The sequence below is a fragment of the Pleurodeles waltl genome, chromosome 3_1 (genome assembly GCF_031143425.1).
Source record: "Pleurodeles waltl isolate 20211129_DDA chromosome 3_1, aPleWal1.hap1.20221129, whole genome shotgun sequence".
Classification (NCBI taxonomy): domain Eukaryota; kingdom Metazoa; phylum Chordata; class Amphibia; order Caudata; family Salamandridae; genus Pleurodeles; species Pleurodeles waltl.
In genome coordinates this window covers 1,214,495,267-1,214,517,846 of record NC_090440.1, presented here as the reverse complement: position 1 = coordinate 1,214,517,846, position 22,580 = coordinate 1,214,495,267, and the positions used below count along the sequence as shown (strand labels likewise).

The 22,580-nt window shown below is 48.0% G+C and overlaps 1 protein-coding gene across 3 annotated transcripts in view; it reads left to right on the top strand.

The window, feature by feature from the left end:
• The first annotated feature begins 13,760 nt into the window (after nt 1-13,760).
• LOC138285062 (zinc finger protein 485-like) overlaps nt 13,761-22,580 on the top strand; it is a 200,571-nt gene continuing 191,751 nt past the window's right edge. Inside the window, exons 1-2 of one of the 3 annotated variants that reach the window (XM_069224524.1) lie at nt 13,761-13,961; nt 18,215-18,341. In XM_069224524.1, the coding sequence (XP_069080625.1) occupies nt 13,938-13,961; nt 18,215-18,341 (151 nt within the window). In that variant the 5' untranslated portion in view covers nt 13,761-13,937. The remainder of the gene's footprint in view (nt 13,962-18,214; nt 18,342-22,580) is intronic. The other 2 variants (XM_069224523.1, XM_069224525.1) reach the window with 2 other exon arrangements.

Genomic DNA, 22,580 nt, shown 5'->3' with positions numbered 1-22,580 from the left:
GGGAGGACCCCGTCCACGAGCTTCTCCAACTCTTCTGAACTGAAGGCGGGGGCCCTTTCACCAGTAGCAGCAGCCATTGTCACTTCCAGACCGAGTTCACAGCAGCACTTGCAGTATAGGTCCTCTCCTGTGGATGATCAGGTCTCGAATGATTGAGCAGATAGAAAATGGCGGTCACGCCCGCGGCAGTGCGTACCGCGGCGGTGCGTCCCGCGACCGCCGGCGCACATTGTCATTGGCTCCTGAAACCCATAGGCTTCAATGTTAACCAATGCGTTTTCGCACAGCGGTCTTCGACCGCCTACCGCCACGGTGTGCCCCGCCAGCGCAGTGACCTCACATCCCATTGTCCCACTTCACAGGTCAGGCATCGGCCATTTCAAGGGCCCACATGGCTTAATTTCTAATGCGTCACACAGGCCTAGGCCTTGCAATGGCACACATACAAACATATCAAACCATACATTTACCTGTACTGTGCAAGCTGTGTTGTACGTACCTGTGAGTGGATTGACTCTGTACTCCATATTCTCCTTCCTAGGCACCGTCCGCTGGGACTAGCGATGAGAAGGAGGAATCCTCGCGTGTACCGGCCGCTGGTGGACCTGTCCACAATGGAAGAACGCCATATAATACTACGATACCGACTTGACCGAGCCACTATACATGAACTGTGTGCCCAGCTGGAGCCAGCCCTGATGTCCCCCATCCGCCAACCCACAGGAATTCCCCCTCTAGTGCAGGTTCTGTCTGTCCTCCATTTCTTTGCAACTGGCTCATTCCAGACAACAGTGGCCATGTCATCTGGGATGTCTCAGCCTATGTTTTCCAAGATCTTATCCAGATTGTTGTCTGCCCTGATGAAACTCATGCGGAGCTACATCATTTTCCCAGAGGAGGGTGATTTGCCTACAGTGAAAGCTGATTTCTATGCCCTTGGACACATCCCCAACATCATTGGTGCAATTGATGGGACCCATGTGGCTTTAGTCCCCCCAAATGACGATGAACAGGTGTACAGGAACAGGAAGAATTACCATTCAATGAATATCCAGGTGGTCTGTTTGGCTGACCAGTACATCTCCCATGTAAATGCCAAGTTCCCAGGGTGAGTGCATGACGCGTATGTTATGCGAAATAGCAGCATTCCCTATGTGATGGAACAGCTACAGAGACAGCGTGTGTGGCTAATAGGTGACTCTGGTTACCCCAACCTGCCATGGCTATTGACCCCAGTGAGGAATCCCAGGACCAGGGCAGAGGAACGGTACAATGAGGCCCATGGGCGTACTAGGAGGGTGATTGAGCGAACCTTTGGGCTCCTGAAGGCCAGGTTTAGGTGCCTGCATATGACAGGTGGATCCCTAATGTACTCACCAAAGAAGGTGTGCCATATCATTGTGGCGTGCTGTATGCTCCACAACCTGGCTTTGCGACGCCAGGTGCCTTTCCTGCAGGAGGATGGTCCAGATGGTGGTGTTGTAGAAGCAGTGGAGCCTGTGGAGAGTGAAGAGGAGGAAGACTCTGAGGACGACACAGACAATAGGGACAGAGTGATACAACAGTATTTCCAGTAACACACAGGTAAGAATCACCCACGCCATTTCACAATTGCTTATAGCCTCCTGCATCTGTACTTTCTGTAGTTCCCCACAGATGTTTTTCATTAATTTTTGCCTTTCCCTTCCCTTCTCAGTGCTGTCTGACTCAGTACCTGACTTCTGCTTGGTTCGCCCATGAAATACAGCGTATTGACATTGGTATGTTGTCATGACTAATTGACAGAACAGAAATTGAACAGTAATATGTAATACATTTGTTAATAATACAGCATGACTCAAAACAGATTTGTGTGCAAAATGTGATTTATTTACAGTGCTAGATATCGGTACATGTGATTCTAAGGGTGATGGGTGGGGGTGGAGGAATATCCATGGCAGAGTCCAGTTCTCAGTCTCACAGGTGCATTGTCCTTTTGCCTGTGGAAGGATGGAGCATAGGCAGTTCATGGTTGGACAGGGTGGCAATGTGGGACAGTGGGAAGACTTGAGGGGGTATGTCCTGCTGGCGGGGGTCTTGACATCCTACTCTGTCTTTTTTTTTGGTCTCAGGCTCCCCTTACGGGGTGGTTGTTCTTCAGCAGGAGGTGGGGTTCTGGGGGGCTGTCGAGGTGTTGGGACCTCCTGTCCACTAGCGCCGGCGGAGGTGGTAGGCTGTTCCTGGTCCGGGCTAGTGACAGGGGCCCTGTGTGGTGCACCATGGTCCCGCAACGCGTCCTCTATCCTGTGGAGGGCCAGGACGATGGTCCCCATTGCGGTCCCGATGATTCTCAGCTCCTCCCTGAACCCCATGTAGCGTTCCTCCTGCTGTGCCTGGATCTCAGTGAACCTGGCCAGTACCGTCGCCATCGTTTCTTGGGAGTGGTGGTATGCCCCCATGAGGGTGGTGAGGGCCTCTTGGAGAGTGGGTTCCCTGGGCCTCTCCTCCCCCCCCTGTCACACAGCAGCCCTCCGAGCTGCCCGGTTTCCCCCGGCCTCTGTCCCCTGGACGGTGTGCCCGCTACCACTGCCCCCAGGTCCCTGTTGGTGTTGGGGTGTTGGGTTAGCCTGGGTGCCCTGTAGTGGCAGACACACCGCTGATGGAGCTGTCCTAGAGACAGAGGCATGGGCCCGCTGGGTGGGAGCTGTGCTGGTGTTGGCAGAGGGGGTCGGGTCTGGTGTGGCCTGTGGCTGCCTGAGGGGAACCGACTGCCCAGAGGTCCCCGATGGTCCGGGCTGGTCATCAGGTTCACTGTCGACAGAGCTGCTATCCTCAGTGTGGGCCTGTTCCGGTGGTGGGATGGACACTTCTGGACACTCCTGGCTGGTGTGTTGTCGTTCGGGTCCTGCATGGGGTAAGAGAGTTTGGTTATTGTTTCTGTGTGTGCAATAGCGTGCGTGTTATGGGTGCCCTTGTCCCCCAGTGCAGGCATTCCCTTGAGGGAGGTGTTGTGAGGGTAGTTAGTGGGGGGGGGGGGGTGGGGTTAGTGCAGTGGTCATGCTTAGGTGATGGGTGCCCATGATTTGTGTTGGCATGCAGGAGTTGGTGTTGGGATGGGTGGGTTGTGCTGGTGAGACATTGTCAGGGAGGATGTGTGCTGGGGGGTTGGGGGTGAGGGTGGGGGTGTGGGTTGGCATGCTGGTGGGGTGGGGGGGATATAGTAGTTGAGATTGGACTTACCAGAGTCCATTCCTCCGGCTACTCCTGCGAGGCCCTGAGGATGCAGGATGTTCAAGACCTCTTGCTCCCACGATGTGAATTCGGGAGGGGTGGGTGGGGGTCCGCCGCCAGTCTTCTGGACCGCGATGTTGTGCCTAGAGACCATCGATCGGACCTTCCCCCGTAGGTCGTTCCATCTTTTGCGTATGTCCTCCCTATTCCTGGGATGCTGTCCCACCGCGTTGACCCTGTCCACGATCCGCTGCCATAGCTCCGCCTTCCTAGCTATACTGGTGTGCTGCACCTGCGAGCCGAAGAGCTGGGGTTCCACTCTTAGGATTTCCTCCACCATGACCCGGAGTTCTTGGTCCGAAAAGCGTGGGTGCCTTTGGGGTGCCATGGGGTGGTGTGGGTGAGGTGTGGGGTGGTGTATGTGATGATAAGTATGTTGGTGAGTGGTGCTTTGTGCTACTATGTGGTGTGTGTGATGGTGTAGTGTGCCTCAGTGTGTCTTGCTTTGGATTGTCTGCTGTGTCTCTCTCTCCTTCTCTCAGTAATTATGGTCGCAGGGGTTTGTGGGTGATGTGGTTGTGTGTTTTATAGTTGGTTGATTGTGTGGGAGTGGTGTGTGTATGTGTATCAGGTGTGTGTATTTCAAATTGTCCAATGTGGCTGTGTTTTGGTGCTGTGTGTGTATTCTGACCGCGGCGGTGTGTAGCGCCAATGGAATACCGCGTTTGAATGACCGCCGTGTGGATTCGTGGGTCGTAATGGCATGGGCGTATTTCTGTTGGCGTGACGGTGGAGGTTTGGTCATCTCCAGTTTCTCGCTGCCCGCTGATGTGGCGGGCTGCAGTGGAGGACGGAATTTTGGAGGTTTGGCCGTTGTGGGTCAGAATGACCGTGGCGGTTAACCGCGGCTGTGGCGGTGTTATGGCGGTCTTCTGACCGGCGGTAAGGGCCTTTTACCGCCGAGGTCAGAATGACCCCCTTCATTATCTAAGTGGAAGAACCTGGAAAGGCCGTCTGCATTGGCATGGGCAGTCCCAGGTCTGTGTTCCACTAAAAAGCCCATTCCCTGTAGGGATATGAACCACCTAAAAAGTTTAGGGTTTTCACTTTTCATTTGCATTAGCCATATGAGATGTCTGTGGTCAGTTTAAACAATAAAGTGAGTCCCAAACAAGTATGGTCTCAGCTTTTTCAGGGACCAAACCACAGCAAAGGTCTCCCTCTTAATGGCACTCCAATGCTGCTCCCTGGGGAGTAACTTCCTGCTAATGAAAGCAACAGGCTGGTCAAGGCCATCATCATTGTTTGGGACAGGACTGCTCCTAGCTCATGTTCAGAGGCATCTGTCTGCACAATGAACTGCTTAGAATAATCTGGAGCTTTAAGAACTGATGTTGAGCACATGGCTTTTTTCAGGGTGTCAAAGGCCTTTTGACAGTCAAGAGTCCAGTTTATCTTCTTTGGCATCTTCTTTGAGGTCAGTTCTGTGAGGGGAGTCACAGTGGATCCATACCCCTTCACAAACCTCCTGTAGTACCCAGTCAAGCCAAGGAATGCCCTGAATTGAGTCTGGGTTTTTGGAGCTTCCCAGTCCAGAATTGTCTGGATCTTGGGCTGTAAAGGTTGCACTGGCCTCCACCTACAAGGTGGCCCAAATATACAACTGTGCCCTGCCCTATTTGGCACTTGGATGCCTTAATAAAGAGGCCTGCTGATTGCAAGGCCTGCAAACCCTCCCCCTGGTGGACCAGTTGATCCTGCCTCCCGGAGCTAAAGACCGCAATATCACCTAGATATGCTGCACTGGAGGACTGCAAGCCAGCAAGGACTTGATTCACCAACCTTTAAAAGGTGGCAGGGGCATTCTTTAAGCCAAATGGCATAACAGTAAACTAATAATGCCCATCAGGTGTAGATAATGCTGTCTTTTCTTTTGCTCCAGATGCCAACCTAATTTGCCAGTACCCTGCAGTTAAGTAAAATGTACTTAGAAATCTGGCTGCACATAATTTGTCAATTAATTAATCTGCTCTGTGTACAGGGTGTGCATCTCTCTTGGTAACAGAGTTGAGCCCCATATTGTCCATACAGCACCTCATTTCTCTCTTGCCATTTTTGGTATGAGGTTTGGGGACTAAGACCACTGGGATAGCCCAGGGACTGTCAGAGTGCTCTATTACCCCTAACTCCAGCATCTTGTGGACTTCCACGTTGATGCTCTCTATGACTTAGTCTGACTGTCTATACATTTTGTTTTTGACAGGTAAACTGTCCCCTGTGTCCACATCATGAATACACAGGTGTGTCTGACCAGGGGTCAAAGAGAAGTGCTCAGCATACTGCTGTAGGACTTGCCTGCAGTCAGCTTGCTGTTGGGCAGAGAGGGTGTCTGAATAGATAACTCCATCTACTGATCCATCCTTAGGGTCAGTTCAGAGGAGGTCAGGGAGAGGTTCACTCTCTGCTTCCTGATCCTCATCAGTAACCATCAGCATGGTTATGTCTGCCCTATCACTATAGAGTTTCAGGTGGTTAACATGGATCACTCTCTCAGGTGTCCTGTTAGTGCGTAGGTCCACCAAGTAGCTGACCCGACTCTTCTTTTCTAGGATTGGCTAAGGGCCATTCGATCTGTCCTGAAGAGCCCTGGGAGCCACAGGCTCCAGAACAAATACTTTCTGCCCTGGTTGGAATTCCACCAATGCAGCCTTTTGGTCATACCCCAAAGTCTGGAGTTGTTGGCTGGCCTCAAGGTTTTTGGATGCCTTTTTCAAGTACACAGCCATCCTAGAGCAGAAACCAAGCACATAGTCCACCACATCTTGTTTAGGCTCATGGAGAGGTCTCTCCCAGCTTTCTCTAACAAGCGTCAGTGGTCCCCTTACAGGATGGCCAAATAGAAGCTCAAAGGGGGAAAACCCTACTCCCTTCTGTGTCACTTCTCTGTAGGCGAAAGGCAGGCATGGTAGGAGGACATCCCATCCCCTTTAGAGTTTTTCAGGGAGCCCCATAATCATGCCCTTCAATGTCTTATTGAACCTTTCAACAAGTCCATTGGTTTGTGGGTGGTATGGTATGGTGAATTTGTAAGTCACCCCACACTCATTCCACATGTGTTTTAGGTACGCTGACATGAAGATTGTACCTGTGTCAGAAAACACCTCCTTAAGAAAACCCACTCTGGTAAAAAAATACCAATCAGGGCCTTGACTACTATAGTAGCTGTAGTGGACCTCTGGAACTGCTTCAGGGTATCTGGTAGCATGATCCACTACTAACAGTATGCACTGATTCCCTGAGGCTGCGGCTGGTTCAAGTGGACCCACAATATCCACACCAACCCTTTCAAAGAGAACCCCCACCACAGGAAGTAGAATGAGGGGGGCCTTTGGGTGTCCACCTTTCTTGCCACTGGTTTGACAGGTGACATAGGAGCTACAAAACTCCTTCACGTTTTGGGACATATTGGGCCAATAAAAGAGGCTGACAAGTCTGCTCCACTTTTTGGTCTGTCCCAAATGCCCAGCTAGGGGGATGTCATGGGCCAAAGTTAAGATAAACTCTCTAAACTCCTGAGGCACCACCACTCTCCTAGTGGCACCAGGTTTGGGGTCTCTGGCCTCAGTGTAAAGGAGTCCATCTTCCCAATAGTCCCTGTTCGGAGCCACTGACATCTCCCTTCTCCTGTGCAGCAGATTGCAGCATCAGGCCTTCAAGACAGGGACAAGCCTGTTGTCCCTGGCACAGCTGTTTCCTTGAGGCCCTCCCTGGGCCCAAAATCTCTACCTGATAAGGTCCCAGCTCCATGGACCCAGTTCCCTCAGGGGATAAGACATCTTCCTGAGAAGAGAGGTCTTGTTTCTTGTGCTGTTCAGAGGCTGGTTCCCAGTCCTCTTACCTTTTCACTGAAAGGTTGGGCCATTATTCCAGGCTCCTACACTTCTTTTTCACCCTGTGCTCTGCGTTATGCTCTAGTTTTCACACACACCAGCTCAGGGATTCCCAGCATGGCTGCATGGGTTTTGAGCTCTACCTCAGCCCAAGCTGAGGACTCCCGATCATTCCCTAGCAAGCATTCCATTGGGATTGCAGAACAGACCACTACCTGTTTCAGGCCAGTAACCCCTACCAATTCTAAAGTCACAATAGCCATGGGATGGACTCTTAGTCACATTGTCAGCATTGGTAAGTGGATATGTTTGTCCAGCCAAGTTCTATCCTGGAGAAACCTGTTTCTGTGTCACCATTGTGACACTGGCACCTGTACCCTGCAGGTCTTCTACTTTTGTCCAATTGATTAAGAGCTGCTACCTGCATTTTTGAATGTTAGGCTGCCAGGCAGCTAGTGTGGCTATATCCACCCCACCCTCAGAGCTTCAGTGTGAACTCTGATTTGCTCTGGGCACACTGTTGATCCCACCTGGAGACTGGCTATTCCAATACTAACTGGAGTAGTGGTAGTGGGATTTTTCTTTGGACAGACCATGTCTCCAGTTTGGTGTTGATTCTGTTTACAGGTGTGACACCAGACCTTCTTGGGATCAAGGTTTTTACCCTTATACCCATTTGTGGACTGTGAAGGGGCTCGGGGCCCACCCTCTTGAGCAGGTTTTTGGGGCCCTTGTGAAGACTCTTTGTTTTTGTCCTTAGGTGTCTCGCCACTTTTCCCCTGGGAAGGCTTTGTGACCCCTTTCTTTTGGTCACCCCATGTGGAAGTCTTGGTCACCCTACTCTTGACCCAATGGTCTGCCTTCTTTCCCAATTATTGGGGAGAAATTGGACTTAGGTCTACCAGATGTTGATGCAACTTGTCATTGAAGCAGTTACTTAACAGGTGTCCCTTCATAAACAAATTATAAAGCCCATCATAGTCATACACTCCACTGCCAGTTATCCAACCATCTAGTGTTTTCACTGAGTAGACTACAAAATCAACCCAGCACTGGCTCCAGGTTTTGTGAGCCCCCGCACCTAATTCTATACTCCTCAGTGGTGAATCCAAAGCCCTCAATCAGGGAAGCCTTCATGTGGTCATAGGATTCTGCATCTTTACCAGAGAGGGTCTATATACACTTACCAGTGAACAGTTCACAAAGGAGAGCTCCCCAGTGAGATCTGTTTAACTTTCTGGTTGCACAGACCCTCTCAAAGGCTGTGAATCATTTGGTGATATCATCATCCTTTTCATATTCTAAAACAATCCCCTTGGGGACTTTTAGGATTTCAGTATTCTCTTTGACCCTATTTATATTGCTGCCAGTGCGTGCATGCTTGGATGGGGGTGGGGGTCCCTATGGGGGTTGGGGGTCCCTACGGGCTTGGGGGGGACTGTGGTTGTGTGGGGAGGTGAGGGGGGAGTCGCATACTGGTGTCAGGAATGTAAATTTCTGTCGGCAGTATCCTTTCTGCCAGGGATTTCCTGGCAGAGTTGCCGTCAGAAAATCCCTGGCAGAAAGGAGACTCCAAATACTGTTGGCGGTCTATGGTGAACCGCTGGGGCGAAGGTGGTCCACCTTCATCCCAGTGGTCCGACAACTGCCTGCTATGCAGCCTGTTCACCGCCGTGGTCATAATCTGGCGGGCCAGCTCCGCCACGCCGTTGGCAGTGTTACTGCCACCGCCACTGTGGCGCAGCTGGACCGCCAGATTCATAATGACCCCATAGTGTGCACAGAATCCAGGGGTTCCCCAGAGATTTAACAGAGGCCAAAGTAGATAATACTAATGCCCTCTTTTGTGGTAGTGTGGTCGAGCAGTAAGGCTTATCAGAGGGTAGTGCAAAGCATTTGTTGCACACACACTGACAATAAAATAAGCACACACTCAGGGCCTCATTCTGACCCTGGCCGGCGGCGGTAGCCGCCGGCCTGGCAGGGCCCGCCAGAATACCGCTGCGCGGTCAAAAGACCGCCGCGGGTATTCTGGGTTTCCCGCTGGGCTGGCGGGCGACCGCCAGAAGGCCGCCCGCCAGCCCAGCGGGAAACACCCTTCCATGAGGATGCCGGCTCCGAATGGAGCCGGCGGAGTGGAAGGGGTGCGACGGGTGCAGTTGCACCCGTCGCGATTTTCAGTGTCTACATGGCAGACACTGAAAATCTTTGTGGGGCCCTGTTACGGGGGCCCCTGCAGTGCCCATGCCATTGGCATGGGCACTGCAGGGGCCCCCAAGGGCCCCACGACACCCCATACTGCCATTCTCTTCCCGGCGGCCAAAACCGCCAGGAACAGGATGGCGGTATGGGGGTCGGAATCCCCATGGCGGCGCAGCAAGCTGTGCCGCCATGGAGGATTCCCCAGGGCAGCGGGAAACCGGCGGTACACCGCCGGTTTTCCGTTTCTGACCGCGGCTGTACCACCGCGGTCAGAATGCCCATGGGAGCACCGCCAGCCTGTTGGCGGTGCTCCCGCGGTCGTTGGCCGCCAGGGTCAGAATGACCCCCTCAATGACTTAACTCCGGACCAATGTTTTTTATATAGCAAAATTATATTGTCTTAATTTATTTTTAGAACCACAAGATTCAAGTTGTAGGTAAATACTTCAATAGATCTGGATTTCACACATGTATCAACAGTACTTTGTTTGAAATCTGTAAGTTATACAGTTTTTGAAATAATGTCTATAATCTGTTTTAAAACTTGACACACTTCAATTTTCAGAAACAGTTCCTGGGGCGAAGAAAGGTTAGATCATTGAGAGGTAAGTACAACACTTACAGTTCCAGTCTCCGAGGGTTAGGAAGTCCACAGGTTAGGGTTCGAGTTAACCCCAAACACCCACCACCAGCAACACGGGGCCTGTCGGGTGTAGAGGTCAAAGTATAGGCAAAATTAACGTGGGCTCCTATGGAGACTGGGGGCACTCGGTTTCAGATCTGCAGGCAGGTCAGTACCTGAGACTTCGGAGGGCAGACCTGGGGGGTATAAAGGAGCACTGCGGGGCCACAAGTAGGCCCCAAACATACACCCTCAGCGGCACTGGTGCAGCGGTGTACGGGGTGTAAACAAGATGTCGGGTCTCCAATGATTCTCTATGGAGGGCCCCCGGGGGTCACTCAAGAGGCTGCAGGCGAGGTCCAGGGTGTTGTCTCGGTCAACCCACAGGCTGGACATGGAGGAGGGCCGCCTGCTGAATGTTGCTGCACCGGAGGTCAGGTTCTCCTAGGCCTGGGGCTGCTGCTGCAGTGTGTCTTTAGGCCTTGGATATATTTGTCCTGAGCTTCGCGGTTGGAGGGGGTGGATCCTCAGGATACCCTCAGCAGGCATCGTCGTGGATGGGTAGAGAGGTCAAACCCAGGGTGGGTACTTGCTCGAAATCGCCTGGGAATGCTCTCTAGCTGGTTGGGCACTTGGAGACAGGCCGTGGGTGTCAGGTGCAGAGTGGTTAGGACTCACGCATTCAGAGTGAGTTTGCAGTCCTTAGTTGTTCTTTCTTCTTGGACAGGGCTGCTGTCCACAGGAGTTCTTGGCCCCTTTCGAGTGCAGGGCACTCCTCTGGAGCTTGGTAGAGGTTGCTGGTCCCATTGGATGCATCACTGTTCTTTTGCAGGTTCTTTGAAGCAGGAGAGAGGCCGGTAGGGCTGGGGCCAAATCAGTTGTCGTCTTCCTTCTTCTCTCCTCTGGGTTTCCATTATGCAGTCTTTCTTCTTCTTGTCAGGTCACCAGGAATCTGGTGAGCTGGATTTAGGGATGCCCTTGAATCCTAGCTTTAGGGGCATTTAAGGGGTCAGAGGGCAGTAGCCAATGGCTACTGTCCATGAGGGTGGCTACACCCTCCTTGTGCCCATTCCCTCTGGGGATGGGGGTACAAACCTAATCCTATTGGTCCCTGTCCTCCAAACCAAGATGGAGGATTCTGCAGGAAGGGGGTCACCTCAGCTCTGGACACCTTAGGGGTGGTTCTGGCTGGGGTGGTCACTCCTCTATTTTTTCCCTAAATTTGCCACCAGGCTTGTAGCCCAAAAAAGGGGGGCTTTGTCCGGGGGGCAGGCATCTCCACTAGCTGGAGTGCCCTGGGGCTCTATAATTCAAGGCTTGAGCATTTGAGGCTCACCACCAGGTGTTACAGTTCCTGCAGGGGGGAGTTGTGAAGAACCTCCACCCAGGACAGGCTTTGTTTCTGACCATGGAGAGCACAGAGGCTCTCACACCATCTGGTTAGAAAATTGTCTGAAAGTGGCAGGCTGGCACAGACCGGTTAGTCCTACACTAGCAGTTTGGCTAACATACAGGGAGCATCTCTTAGATGCCCTCTGTGAGCATTTTTCAATAAATTCCACACTGGCATCAGTGGGGTTTAGTATGCTGAGAAGTTTGATATCAAACTTCCAACTATTCAGTGAAGCCATTATGGAGCTGTGGAGTATGTAATGACAACTCCCAGACCATATACTCATTATGGCTACACTGCACTTACAATTTCTAAGAATGGACTTCGACACTGTAGGGGCATATTGCTCATGCAGCTATGCCCTCACCTGTGGTATAGTGCACCCTGCCTTAGGGCTGTGAGGCCTGCTTGAGGGGTGTCTTACCTATGCCACAGGCAGTGCTTTGTGGGCATGGCACCCTGAGAGGGTTACCATGTTGACTTTGCCTTTTTCTCCCCACCAGAGCACACAAGCTGCTAAGGCAGTGTACATGTACTTGGTGAGGGGTCCCATAGGGTGGCATATACATGCTGCAGCCCTTGGGGACCTTCACTGGCCAAAGGCCCCTTGGTACCATGGGTACCTTTTGCAAGGGATTTAACTGTGTGCCAAGGGTGTACCAATTGTGGAAACAAAGGTACAGATTTTGGGAAAGAACACTGGCGCTGGGGCCTGGTTAGCAGGATCCCAGCACATTTTCAATCAAAGTTGGCGTCAACACTAGGCAAAAAGTGTTTGTGGGGGGGGGGGGGGGTAACCATGCTAACAGTGGCACTTTCCTACAATAAGGTATACTGCCTCAAAGTGGGCAACCCAGCTGACTACCTGTTCAGATACCCCCAGTCACAACCGGGGGCAGAAGAGGCAGATAGAGGGGTCGAAGAATACTAGTGCTGTCCCTAGAGGATATGGGTAGCCACCATAACAGACATCAGCATATCGAAAGCCAAGGACATACTCCTCAAGAAGCAATGGCGCACCGTCCTAGATGGCATAAAAATGCTGGCATCTGTCGAGCAGGCATCATGAACAAATTAAGTAGAGTCAGAGATGAACTAAGCACAAACGCTGAAGGACTCTTCTGCAAGGGCAGCAAATAGCCATAGCCAAGCATAGAGTAGTTGATCTGGCACAGCAAGCCCATCAAGAGGTTAAGACTCAGAGACTCAGAGACAGAGAGTGGTTTCCCAGCATGAACAAGTTGGTGGATGATAAGGTCATCCTGTCACTTGTGCACAATAATGAGTGGAGAACCTCCAACCGCTCTTGTGATCACAGAAGAACCAAGTTTAATACCATGGTCATGTATAAGCATGGACTTTGGCAGTGTTCCCGACAGCCGACTAACAGTCGTGTTGATCAAGTCATTGCCTGTTGTGGAACTAGTGGCGTCCACCGCCATTCTCCATTTGAGAAGGAGATGCGGAAGGCAGTGAAAATAAACAGCACTATGACTACAGTCCAGCGTGGGCATACCACGGTCACCAGAAATGTATCCTGGTTTAAGCGTGTTGGAACCCTGGAGAAGGCGCAAGAGAATGACCAAGATGGCTTAAGTGCCTGGCGAGGATGAAGTATTACCCGACCTGTGGCCTGAAGAGGAACAAAATGGTCGGGGAAGGACAGAAGCAGCATCGAAGACTGAAGGCTTCAGGTGTCCCAGTGGCCATTCTGAGAGTAGCACACACCCAAGAAGGCAGCATGATCACCAGCCCATCCGTGGATGAGGAGCGGGGCCACCAGAGCCAGAAGTATGACCTCCGGCCTAATTCTACCCCCAGAGACTGAGAGACTATGAGTCCTGCGCAAGCAGCAAAATGTCTTTTTTTTTTTTTTCCCATATTCATTTAGTACTATTGTGCTAATAAAAGTTGGAATAGATGTACAGTGCAACCCGGCCTTCACTATACATTGTTAACACACACCCTAAAGCCGGGTGTAGTCCGAGGGGATAAATAAAAGGGGAGTGGCCACAGCAAAAAGTATACTCATCACGGGTGATTGCGTATTCTGTAACCCCGGGGCCGGCGGAGTACGAAGGGGAGCATCTCACACTCTTTACCCAACTCCACAAGCCTCTACTCTTATGCTACGCCAAGACAGTGCACACCACGCCACTCTAAATTTCAGTCATGATGTAAAGTTGACACGCCACGTTGGTGTACAACGTGGCTAAAATACATTGGCAAAACCAATAGCTCTTATATTGTCTCGACCTTTTGGCTTTGGCAATGCTTGTTTTTCCGTAGGCAGTTAATCATCGAACACGCGTGGATCAGCACTACCCAGCGAACAAAGACGAAGCACTTGAGGTGTCACTGAGCCTGCGCAGGTAGGCAGTGTCTCAATAAGCCTTGATAGAAGTTCCTGTCTCCCAAAGCGCATGTGTGAATTGGCAGTTTCCGTATGTTGCCACTTAGTTTGTGCGCATGCTCTCGAATTTCCGAGCGTAATACAGAGGCAGCTTACTGTCAATGTTTCAGTGCTGGTGAATAACCACGAATATTAAGGAAAAGCTATTTGAGTCTGTCCGAGCTCTTAGGACAAGAGCTTTGTGTTGTAAAGGCGTCCAGAATAGAAATGTACGGGCCGGATTCAGACGAGGTAAGTAGTGCTCTGTGGTGGATCTTGATGCTTGCAAGAGTACTTGCTGCGCATATTTAGAAAATGATCATGCCGAAATAGACTGGTCCAGGTTAATAAACTGCAATCTTGCCTCTGCTATTTGTACAGGGAAAAAAAACAAATTCATACTGTGCCCGCCTGTTATATCCTGCAGCTCATTTTACATGTGCCTCGTAGCACCTTTTTAGGTATGCGAGCTAAGTTTTCGAGGTGATCAACTCGACAAGTTGTTTCTTTTGATCTTGCTGAAGATTTCCAACTAATCTGTATATAGCTCTAATCTAGAGGGGCGCTGCTGACTACAGTTTTTCTCCTCGTGCTCCCTTGGGATGGTAGGATTTTCTATTTGAAGCTTCAGTTATATTTAAGAATGTATCAATGCTGTTAACTATGGTTGGAAGCATGTCTATTTTTTTTTTATTTTGTAGTCATTGCAGTGAGTTCATAGTTGGCCTTTGTTAGTAGACGAAACAAATATGTAATTGCATCGCCTGACCTTCCATATGTTACCTACTCACAAACCCTTTTCCTTGTCTTTACGTCACTCGGAAGATGTAGATGATTAGGGGCGTAGCTTGGTCAGTATGTTGGGGGTGGAGGTGTTAGCTTAGATTTCCCGACAATCACGGCAGCACATGATGTTAAAATACATTATAGGACAAGCAAGGCGCACTAGAGGGGCTTAAGAGGCAGTGGAAAAGGGAGAAGAATGCGGATTGGTAGGTGAACTAAGTGAGAGAAAGCACATTATCTTGTGAAATAACCAACATTTTTTAAGCCTCTTCAAACAGAAAGAGGGAGAGAGCGTGTGTGCATTTTTTCTCTCTTATGTGTAAAAGTTCCTAGTGAAATCCTCACTATACCCAACTGAAAGCACCTGCACCCAACTATTTATCACAAAATACATTTATTAGGGGGTGTAACACCTCCCCCCACCAAGCTACGCCCCTGCAGGTGAAAATTGTAAATTGTACAGACAAATTAAAATGTAGCTATAGCCATCATGCCCTTTTTGCTAAAACACTATTTCATATTGCTTTATAAATGTAGTGGCCTGATTATAACAAGAATTTGGATTAACATCTTGGATTGCTAATGTCTATATTGCTGGCCTTTTTTTATGTTTTTTTTTTACAGAGGAAACCATTAGTAGGATGAGCATTAAGACATGTGACAAGTTTCATGGTTGTGTAAACATAAAGGTATTATATCTTGTTGGCGGTCTCAACAGCAAGGCCTAAGGACAGTTCGAAACTAGGGTCTAAACTCCATTTCATCCTCCCCAAAGCTGCCACATTGTTAAGTGTTGTTAAGTATTGCTGTGGCAGTACCTGCGCTTCACAGCACCTCTGTTCCATCTTCATTGCAATGGTTACAATTATTTCCAAAGTCCATAGGGCAGTTTCTGAATGCCTGCAGTGCCTCTCTAATTCGAATGAGCCTTTATTGGCACTTTTTAAGAGGGATACTGTTTATATAATTGGACAGAGTCAAATATCTCAGCGAGGATGGTACATTCTTAAACAGTACGATAACTTCACAGCGCATTGGATATTCTTTAGTTCTGAAGTATAGGAACTTCTGAGCAGGGTTGCTATTCTTTTAATAGTGAAATAGTGATTGATTTAAGTTATCATTTTAATCAACGTGGTCGTGGACTCCTCTTCTACACTTTAAAGCAGGTTTGGAAGAGAATCGTATAGTGTACACAAGACATGCTCAAAGCAAGCTTTTCTAACAAAGAGTACAGTTCCAGCACAGGCATCAGCAGTCTGAGCTTCTTTTGCATTGTATTTTATTGAAGTTTGTGTAAAGCTTTCATCAATGATGAAAGTGCTTCTGGCTACCTCCACCCGGAATAGAACAGAGAGCATCATAAAAGCGTAACTTCATGACATGAGTGAGAAATTACTCCAAGTGCTGTACATGTCTTTGCACATTCAGTTTTAGTTAAGCCTTTACATTGGCTTGACTGTAAGTAGCAAATTGCACCAGAATACACCGGCAAGGCAAAAGTTATAAACTCAGTGGTACTAGTACCAAAATTCAAGCAAGGAGTACAATAAAGAGTAATTTTCGGATCACTACTTAACATTCAAACTTTGGCAAAGATTGAATATGTTCAGTATTTGTTTGGCATATTTATGGCTACGCTCAATTGACATCTTTGTGAAATTAAACAAAAATGGTTAACTCAGTTGTTAGGTTTAGTTTCTCTGAATGAAGGTACCAGTTGACAAGCCTACTTAAGCTATGAGGCGATTTTGGTTTTGATAAGGAGGTGGCTCACGTCAGTGACAATGACACATACATTAATTTAAGTGAAGGGAAACAGCTGCTCCCACATTCACTACACCAAGAAAGCAACGCAATACAAATTGTAACTGCCTGACAAGCAAGGCCAACGTTTTTTTATGCGCTCCTACCTTGTAACAACATAGGTTCTAAGAACTTAATGAATGCGAGGAAGGGTGTGTGGCAAGAGAAAGTAAGTGCAAGAATGAAGTAGGTCTCTGGCTCGATGCATGCGAAATGAAAGAAGCATGGCAAAGTCAATCGGTCTGGCCTTATGACTTGTAGGTTTTGCCTGCTGTCAAGGAAAAATGCATCATGATGCTACTGGTGCCTCATTATTCAGTAAGCATGCGTATGCACATCCTTAGTGATTGGTGAGGGCATTTTTTCCAAAATTTTTACCACTCTCATTTGCTTAATTCCTATTGGTCAGCCAGCCTTTCTCTCCTTCTTCTTTGTGTGTTTGACCGTCTACTAGAGCATGGACACATTGCTGGTGTCCTTCCACTGCTCATTTTTGTAGGTGCTACTTTTTCTTTGTGTTTATGCATTCTACCACAGTGTGTCTCTACTTCTCCCCACTCTGCTGTCTGTCTTCTTGTCCCCATACGCCTACCCTCCCTTCCTCTGTTGTATCCGTATAGCTTGCCCCCATATGCCCTCCTTCCATTGTTGTCCATGTTGGTTGCCCCCAACCGCCCTCCCTCCTTCCATGTTTCTTGTCCCACTCATCTTCCCTACTTCTGTTGTCCATGTTGCTTGCCCCCACACACCCACCTTCATTCTGCTGTCCGTGTTGCTTGCACCTCCCCCCTCCCCCCGTTTTTGCCCAATCATCACTTGCTCAATCTCTCCTCCTTCCATTGTTTCCCCTTGTTGCTTGCCCCCAACCAGCCTTCTCTTCTCATTGTTGCATGTGTTGCTTGCTGGCTTCATCATATCACTTTCTTTTTTAACTTTCAGCCATGCTGCACACCTAAAACATTGATAAAGCTAATACCTTTCATAGGCTGGAGTTATTGGCATTGCCAATGCTTGTTTAAAAGTGGAATGGTCCAACAGCAAATAGCAGCTGCTGAGCCCTTTAAAGCATATAGACATTTTTTAATGGCCATGAGTGGCAGCTGAGCAAAACGGTGGTAAGAAAGAAACGGAGAGTGGGCAGAGGAGCCACGAACAGGGGTAAGAATTATTTAAACCAATAATTTAAAAAGCAAGGTTAAGAGAGAAATTGATCAGGAGGAGGGAGCAACAAAGGACACATGGGGCAGGGGACTTGTGGAATTAAAAGTAGCACATAGGGGAGAGAGCCAGTGGGCAATAGCAATACTGAAGGCTTGGGAAGGGGAGTGCAAGAATTTGATGGGGTGGAAGCAGCACATCAATGAGAGATCTGGAAAATGCATGCATTCTTGTGGTGTTTAAAGAAAAATACAAAAATAGTTCCCTAATGTGAGCAGTGGAATCATGCAGGTCACCCTATCAACAATATGGTAAGGAAGCTAAGCTCCAAGAGATGGGCAAAGAAAAGAAGAGGAAGGCAAATAAACCATTAAATAAGAAGTGAAAAATAAGGGTGACAATAAAGCCAACCAATGGGAGGCAGTGGGCATGTTCTAAGTCTCAGAGGTTTTCAGCTTAATGGCAGCTAAAAGTAATCTGATAGATGGGACCTCAGAAGGTAGAGAGTTTTCTGTTGAAGCTGTGTTTTGTCAGCAGCCCCGGCACCCCCATGTTACAGCACCCAAGCTAATGACCCGATTACCCATGCTTAGGGGTTGCACTCTGTAAATATGTTTAAGCATGTCTTTTGCCATGATGCCTTTTATAATGCAGGGGGGGAGTTTTAGTTGAAGTGTTGGATATTTTGTACTAATGTCTTAACACATAACACACTGAGCTGTATGAGGGTAAATGTGTATCATTTTTGGTTTCAGAAACCAATTACTTTTTGCGACATTGTTGCATGTTTCTCTGAAGAGGAGTGGAAGCTTCTAGAGCATTGGCAGAAGGATCTTTACAAGAATGTGATGAAGGAAATCCACCATGCCTTGATATCTCTTGGTAAAGTTCCATTTTACTTAACAGCTATTTATTCCTGTTCAGAATTAACAAAGATGGTTGTTGTTCTATTGTGGGTTCAAACATGTCTCAATTAAATGTTTTGATATTGATCCATATTTGTTTGTCAGTAGGTAATTAATGATGCAATTAGTTGTTTCCACATTTATTTGACTAATAAATGTGCACTTGCACTTTGATTTGTTTAGTGCTCTAACTACATACACACAACAAAATAGTAAAGTTCCCCTTTAGTCTTGTTCCACTAGCACATGTTCAGATCCACACCAGATTGAGCTTCATTAAGAAATTTCATCCCGTTTTTAGTCCTGCATTAACCAATGCCTTTTGAATTTACTAATATTATATGTAAAATATACTTATTAGTAGGGGCTTTTAGCAAGCCATTTTCATCCATCGGTTTGGTATTGTCATTCACATTTTAGTTCCACCCACTACAGCATGAGGCAAAGTGTCGGCCCACTTCAGGCATTGTTAACTTCACTCCACGTGAAGGCATTCTGCCCTTTCACATGAAGCACTTCTACATCCAAAATACTATCCCTCAGTGCCAGGAACCAGCAATGGCAATGTGTGCTGTTTGAGACCAAAATATATTTTTTCTTTTAGACAATGTTTTTTTTTTTTTTTTCGATTGACAAGGACCTGGCAGCTTTCTAAACAATAATGTTTTGCAGAAAAATCACAAAACAAAACTAATATTGACAAAGCCAAAAGGCTAGTGGACAACTCCAGATCTGCTGGCATTTTTAACAGTCTGTATCTGCCTGCAATGTACCTGGAAGGGACTTCAAACCCCAGGAGAACTTGTGCCTCCAGATGCTATTCTTGCTGAGCAGAGGAGGAGGTGGCCACACCCCCAGGTGCTGCTACAAAGCGTGGCAGGCTTCCCTCTGTGCTGGGAAACTCTGCATCTTCCTGCAATCTAACTTGAAGGGACTTTGAGACCTAGGGAACTCGCGCCTGGTGGCACTATCTTTACTTAGTAGGGGAGGAGAGGGCCACACTCCCAGGTACAGCTACAAAGCGTGGCATGCTTCTCGCTGCGCAGGATGTTCCTGGGTGAAGACGGGGCCACGAGCAGGCCTATCTTCATCTGGGAAAGGTTGAGTCCCACCTCTTTAGTTCCCCATTCCTTTTTTAATTACGTTTTGGTGGCAGAATTATATGCTGGTTATTATTTGGATAATTATAGAGGACTTTAACTCACAGCTAAGCGTAGCTGGTTGTTTGGCTAACAATTGAATTATTGTCTTGATATGCTATAACAGTGAAGACGTTTTTAGCCTTGAGCCTATTTTGAGTGTCTTTCTATTTTGGTTCTGCTCCATGACTAAACATAAAGGCTCAGTTCCTGCCAAAATTGGCCCAAATTCTGCATCTGTGGATGGATATATCAAACGTGCTGTGGAGGCCTTAAATAAGGAGACCGAACAGGCTGAGCGCTGTCTGTCGCCCACTATGACTGCAGCTCCAGATGTACTACTAAGCTTAGAGGCATCAGCACAACCTGCTACTGGCACTGTTCCAGTAGCGGTTTATGCCCACTTGACATCTCCGAAGGCATTTTCAGTAAGGCCTTCCTCCTTGGGGGATGGAGGACGGACCACTAGCACGTTTGTACCTTCACCAAGTAATAGTGCTCCCTCAGCTAAACTTAAAAGACGACAAGTGTTGAAAAAGACCCACCCTGCCTTCCAAACTAGTGTATCTGCCCCCGTTAAAAAATTCCCCACTATACTTTCGCCTGCAGAGGTGGAGTTGTTTTAAGGGAATTTGATGTCCAGTTAGAAAGGAATAATGGAACGCTTCCTTTACCCCATTTATGCGCAGCTGGGATGATTGATGGACTTTTAGATCATAATAAATCAATGAATAGTGTGGCTAATGGTGCAATAACCCAGATAACTCATTCAATACAAAGATCATCACTGCATGGCCAGGATGGCCTTTTAACTAATTGCAGTGTATGTAGCCTCTCACATGAAAATCAGTTACATTTTGCCTGTACGGTTGGGAATGTGGAAGGGCCCATCAGACAAGTGAAGAATGTCTCCCGGGTCCTGGCTTTGGGATGGGCAAGGGACTCATCCCTTGCGCAGTCAGACCAGTCTAGAATAAATGACCTGACCATCTTTCCTGGAAATACATGTCCAACTGGCCCTTCTTCAGGAGGCATCCGTCAAAAACTACGGAACACTAGCATCTCAGGGAGGGAGAGGGTTGCAAAAAATAATGTTACTGTCATCTTAGTCCCTGCTTGCTGCCCTAATGTGGCAGTAATGACTAGTGTCCCCCTCTTGCATCTAGGTACTCTTGAATCATCTGACCAATTTAGGGATCAAGATCCTCCATTGGTTACAGTCTAAGTTTGTTTTTCCCTATTGCGAGAGCTGACTAAATAATCATGACAAGAAGGTCTGGGTGGATTGTACCTACCAGGAAAACTATCAAGGGGGATTGTGTCAACATAAGCGTTAAACATCCTATGCAGCAGGAGAGATTTTGTCCAGGGCTTCATTGTTTAACTCAAATCCCAGTGATATCACACTTCTCCCCTGGGGTATTTTTATTGTCGCTGCCAGGTGCCCCCGCTTCTGCCCAATCCTCCACGGCTGATTGCCAATTTCCTATCCTCATATCCAACAGGTTTGAAGGCATAAGTGATCTGCAGGAGATAGATTGACATAATATCCTAGGGGACCCACTCCACTAAGAGAAAGTGGGTGATCAGACTAATTCTTTATGTCCCAGTCATGGCCCTGCAGTAGGGCACACTGTCCTTGCTCCTAGCCATCCTTCTGAGCTAACTGGGCCAGTTATATCAAGAGCCTTTAGTCAAACTGTTGTATCCCCAACACCATCATCAGCGGGATATACATGAGAATGCTTATTTGCTTCATTGAATATATTCAATTTCAAATAAAAGTAAATGCCCCATACTGGGTTTATATCACTGCTACATCTCACGATATATGCTCTCAGGAAACCTGGGACGTTGATCCCTCCCATGTGTAAGGGTTTTCTCCTATACTTACACCTGACATACCGTCGCTCTTATGTCGCCCAAAGGGTGGTCTCAAAATTTTAATCTCAGATATGCTGCCTGAAGTTATTAGGAGGTCTTTCACTGCCACGCCCTATTATCAGCTTGTGCGGCTGTCTCATAACTGTTTCGTTGTATCTCTGTTCTAACGCTTTGAGTGGCTTGGGGTAAGCACAAGTATTGTCAACATAGACACCACTAGGTCCAATAGTGTGCAGGGTAAGTGGATGGTGGTTAAGCCTTCAGTGGTGCTGCAAAGGTTGTTAATTACTAATGCAGCAGAGTTTAAATTCTGCCTGGGTGATAAGGTAGATAACACTGGGATGGTTGATGCGTTTAACGCAATCACTAGGTCGCTTAATGCCCTTCTGACCCACATACCCAGCCAGTGGAGCTCAGAGAAACGCAGTTAGTTTGATCATTCATGTTTTTAGGCTGCTAAACTCACCCTCGGACCACATTGCCATTAGGCTTAGAAAGGATTAGTCTGCCACTAGCAAACAGGAAGAAGGTCCTTAAGGAAGAGGCTTTGTCTAATTTGGCCCAGGCAGCTAAGACCAATGACGCCACTTGGTTTTGGAACACTGTCAATGCCCCCTTTTTAAAAGATGATTCACCACCTGAACTTACCTTGCACATGAGTCCTCATGTATGGTTTGAGCATTATTCGGATATTTTGGGCTCCTTGGCAGATGACACAGGATTGATTGGCATTCCCTCTTGCAGCAGACCCCTGTAAGTGACCTTGGCGGATGTCCTTCTTGCTCAGTTGCTCTGAGTATTCCTTTGAAATAATCACAAGACACTTCATATAACAGTGAAGGTGTGTGTTTTTATTGCATATGGTCCATAAACTGAAATATTTTGCAACCGGAAATATAGCCCTCACACTACAATATGTAGTTGTTTTCTTTAAAAGTGCTTCATACAGCGCTCCTGGTGTTTCTAAAGCTGTAGGTAACAGGTTCTGGTATTAGCAACGTTTATGGAACTCTGGTAGGTGTTTTCTCAAAATTTGAGTCTAAACTCACTTTTTCTTTGCAACATGATAACTTTTCTATTGTTTAGTCTCACGCAGCAAACGTTTTTAGTACAACCATGTTAGAAAACCTAATTCAGCCACGAAGCTAGCATGAACACTTTGGGATGTTGTGACTGTTGTATGACTGTACATG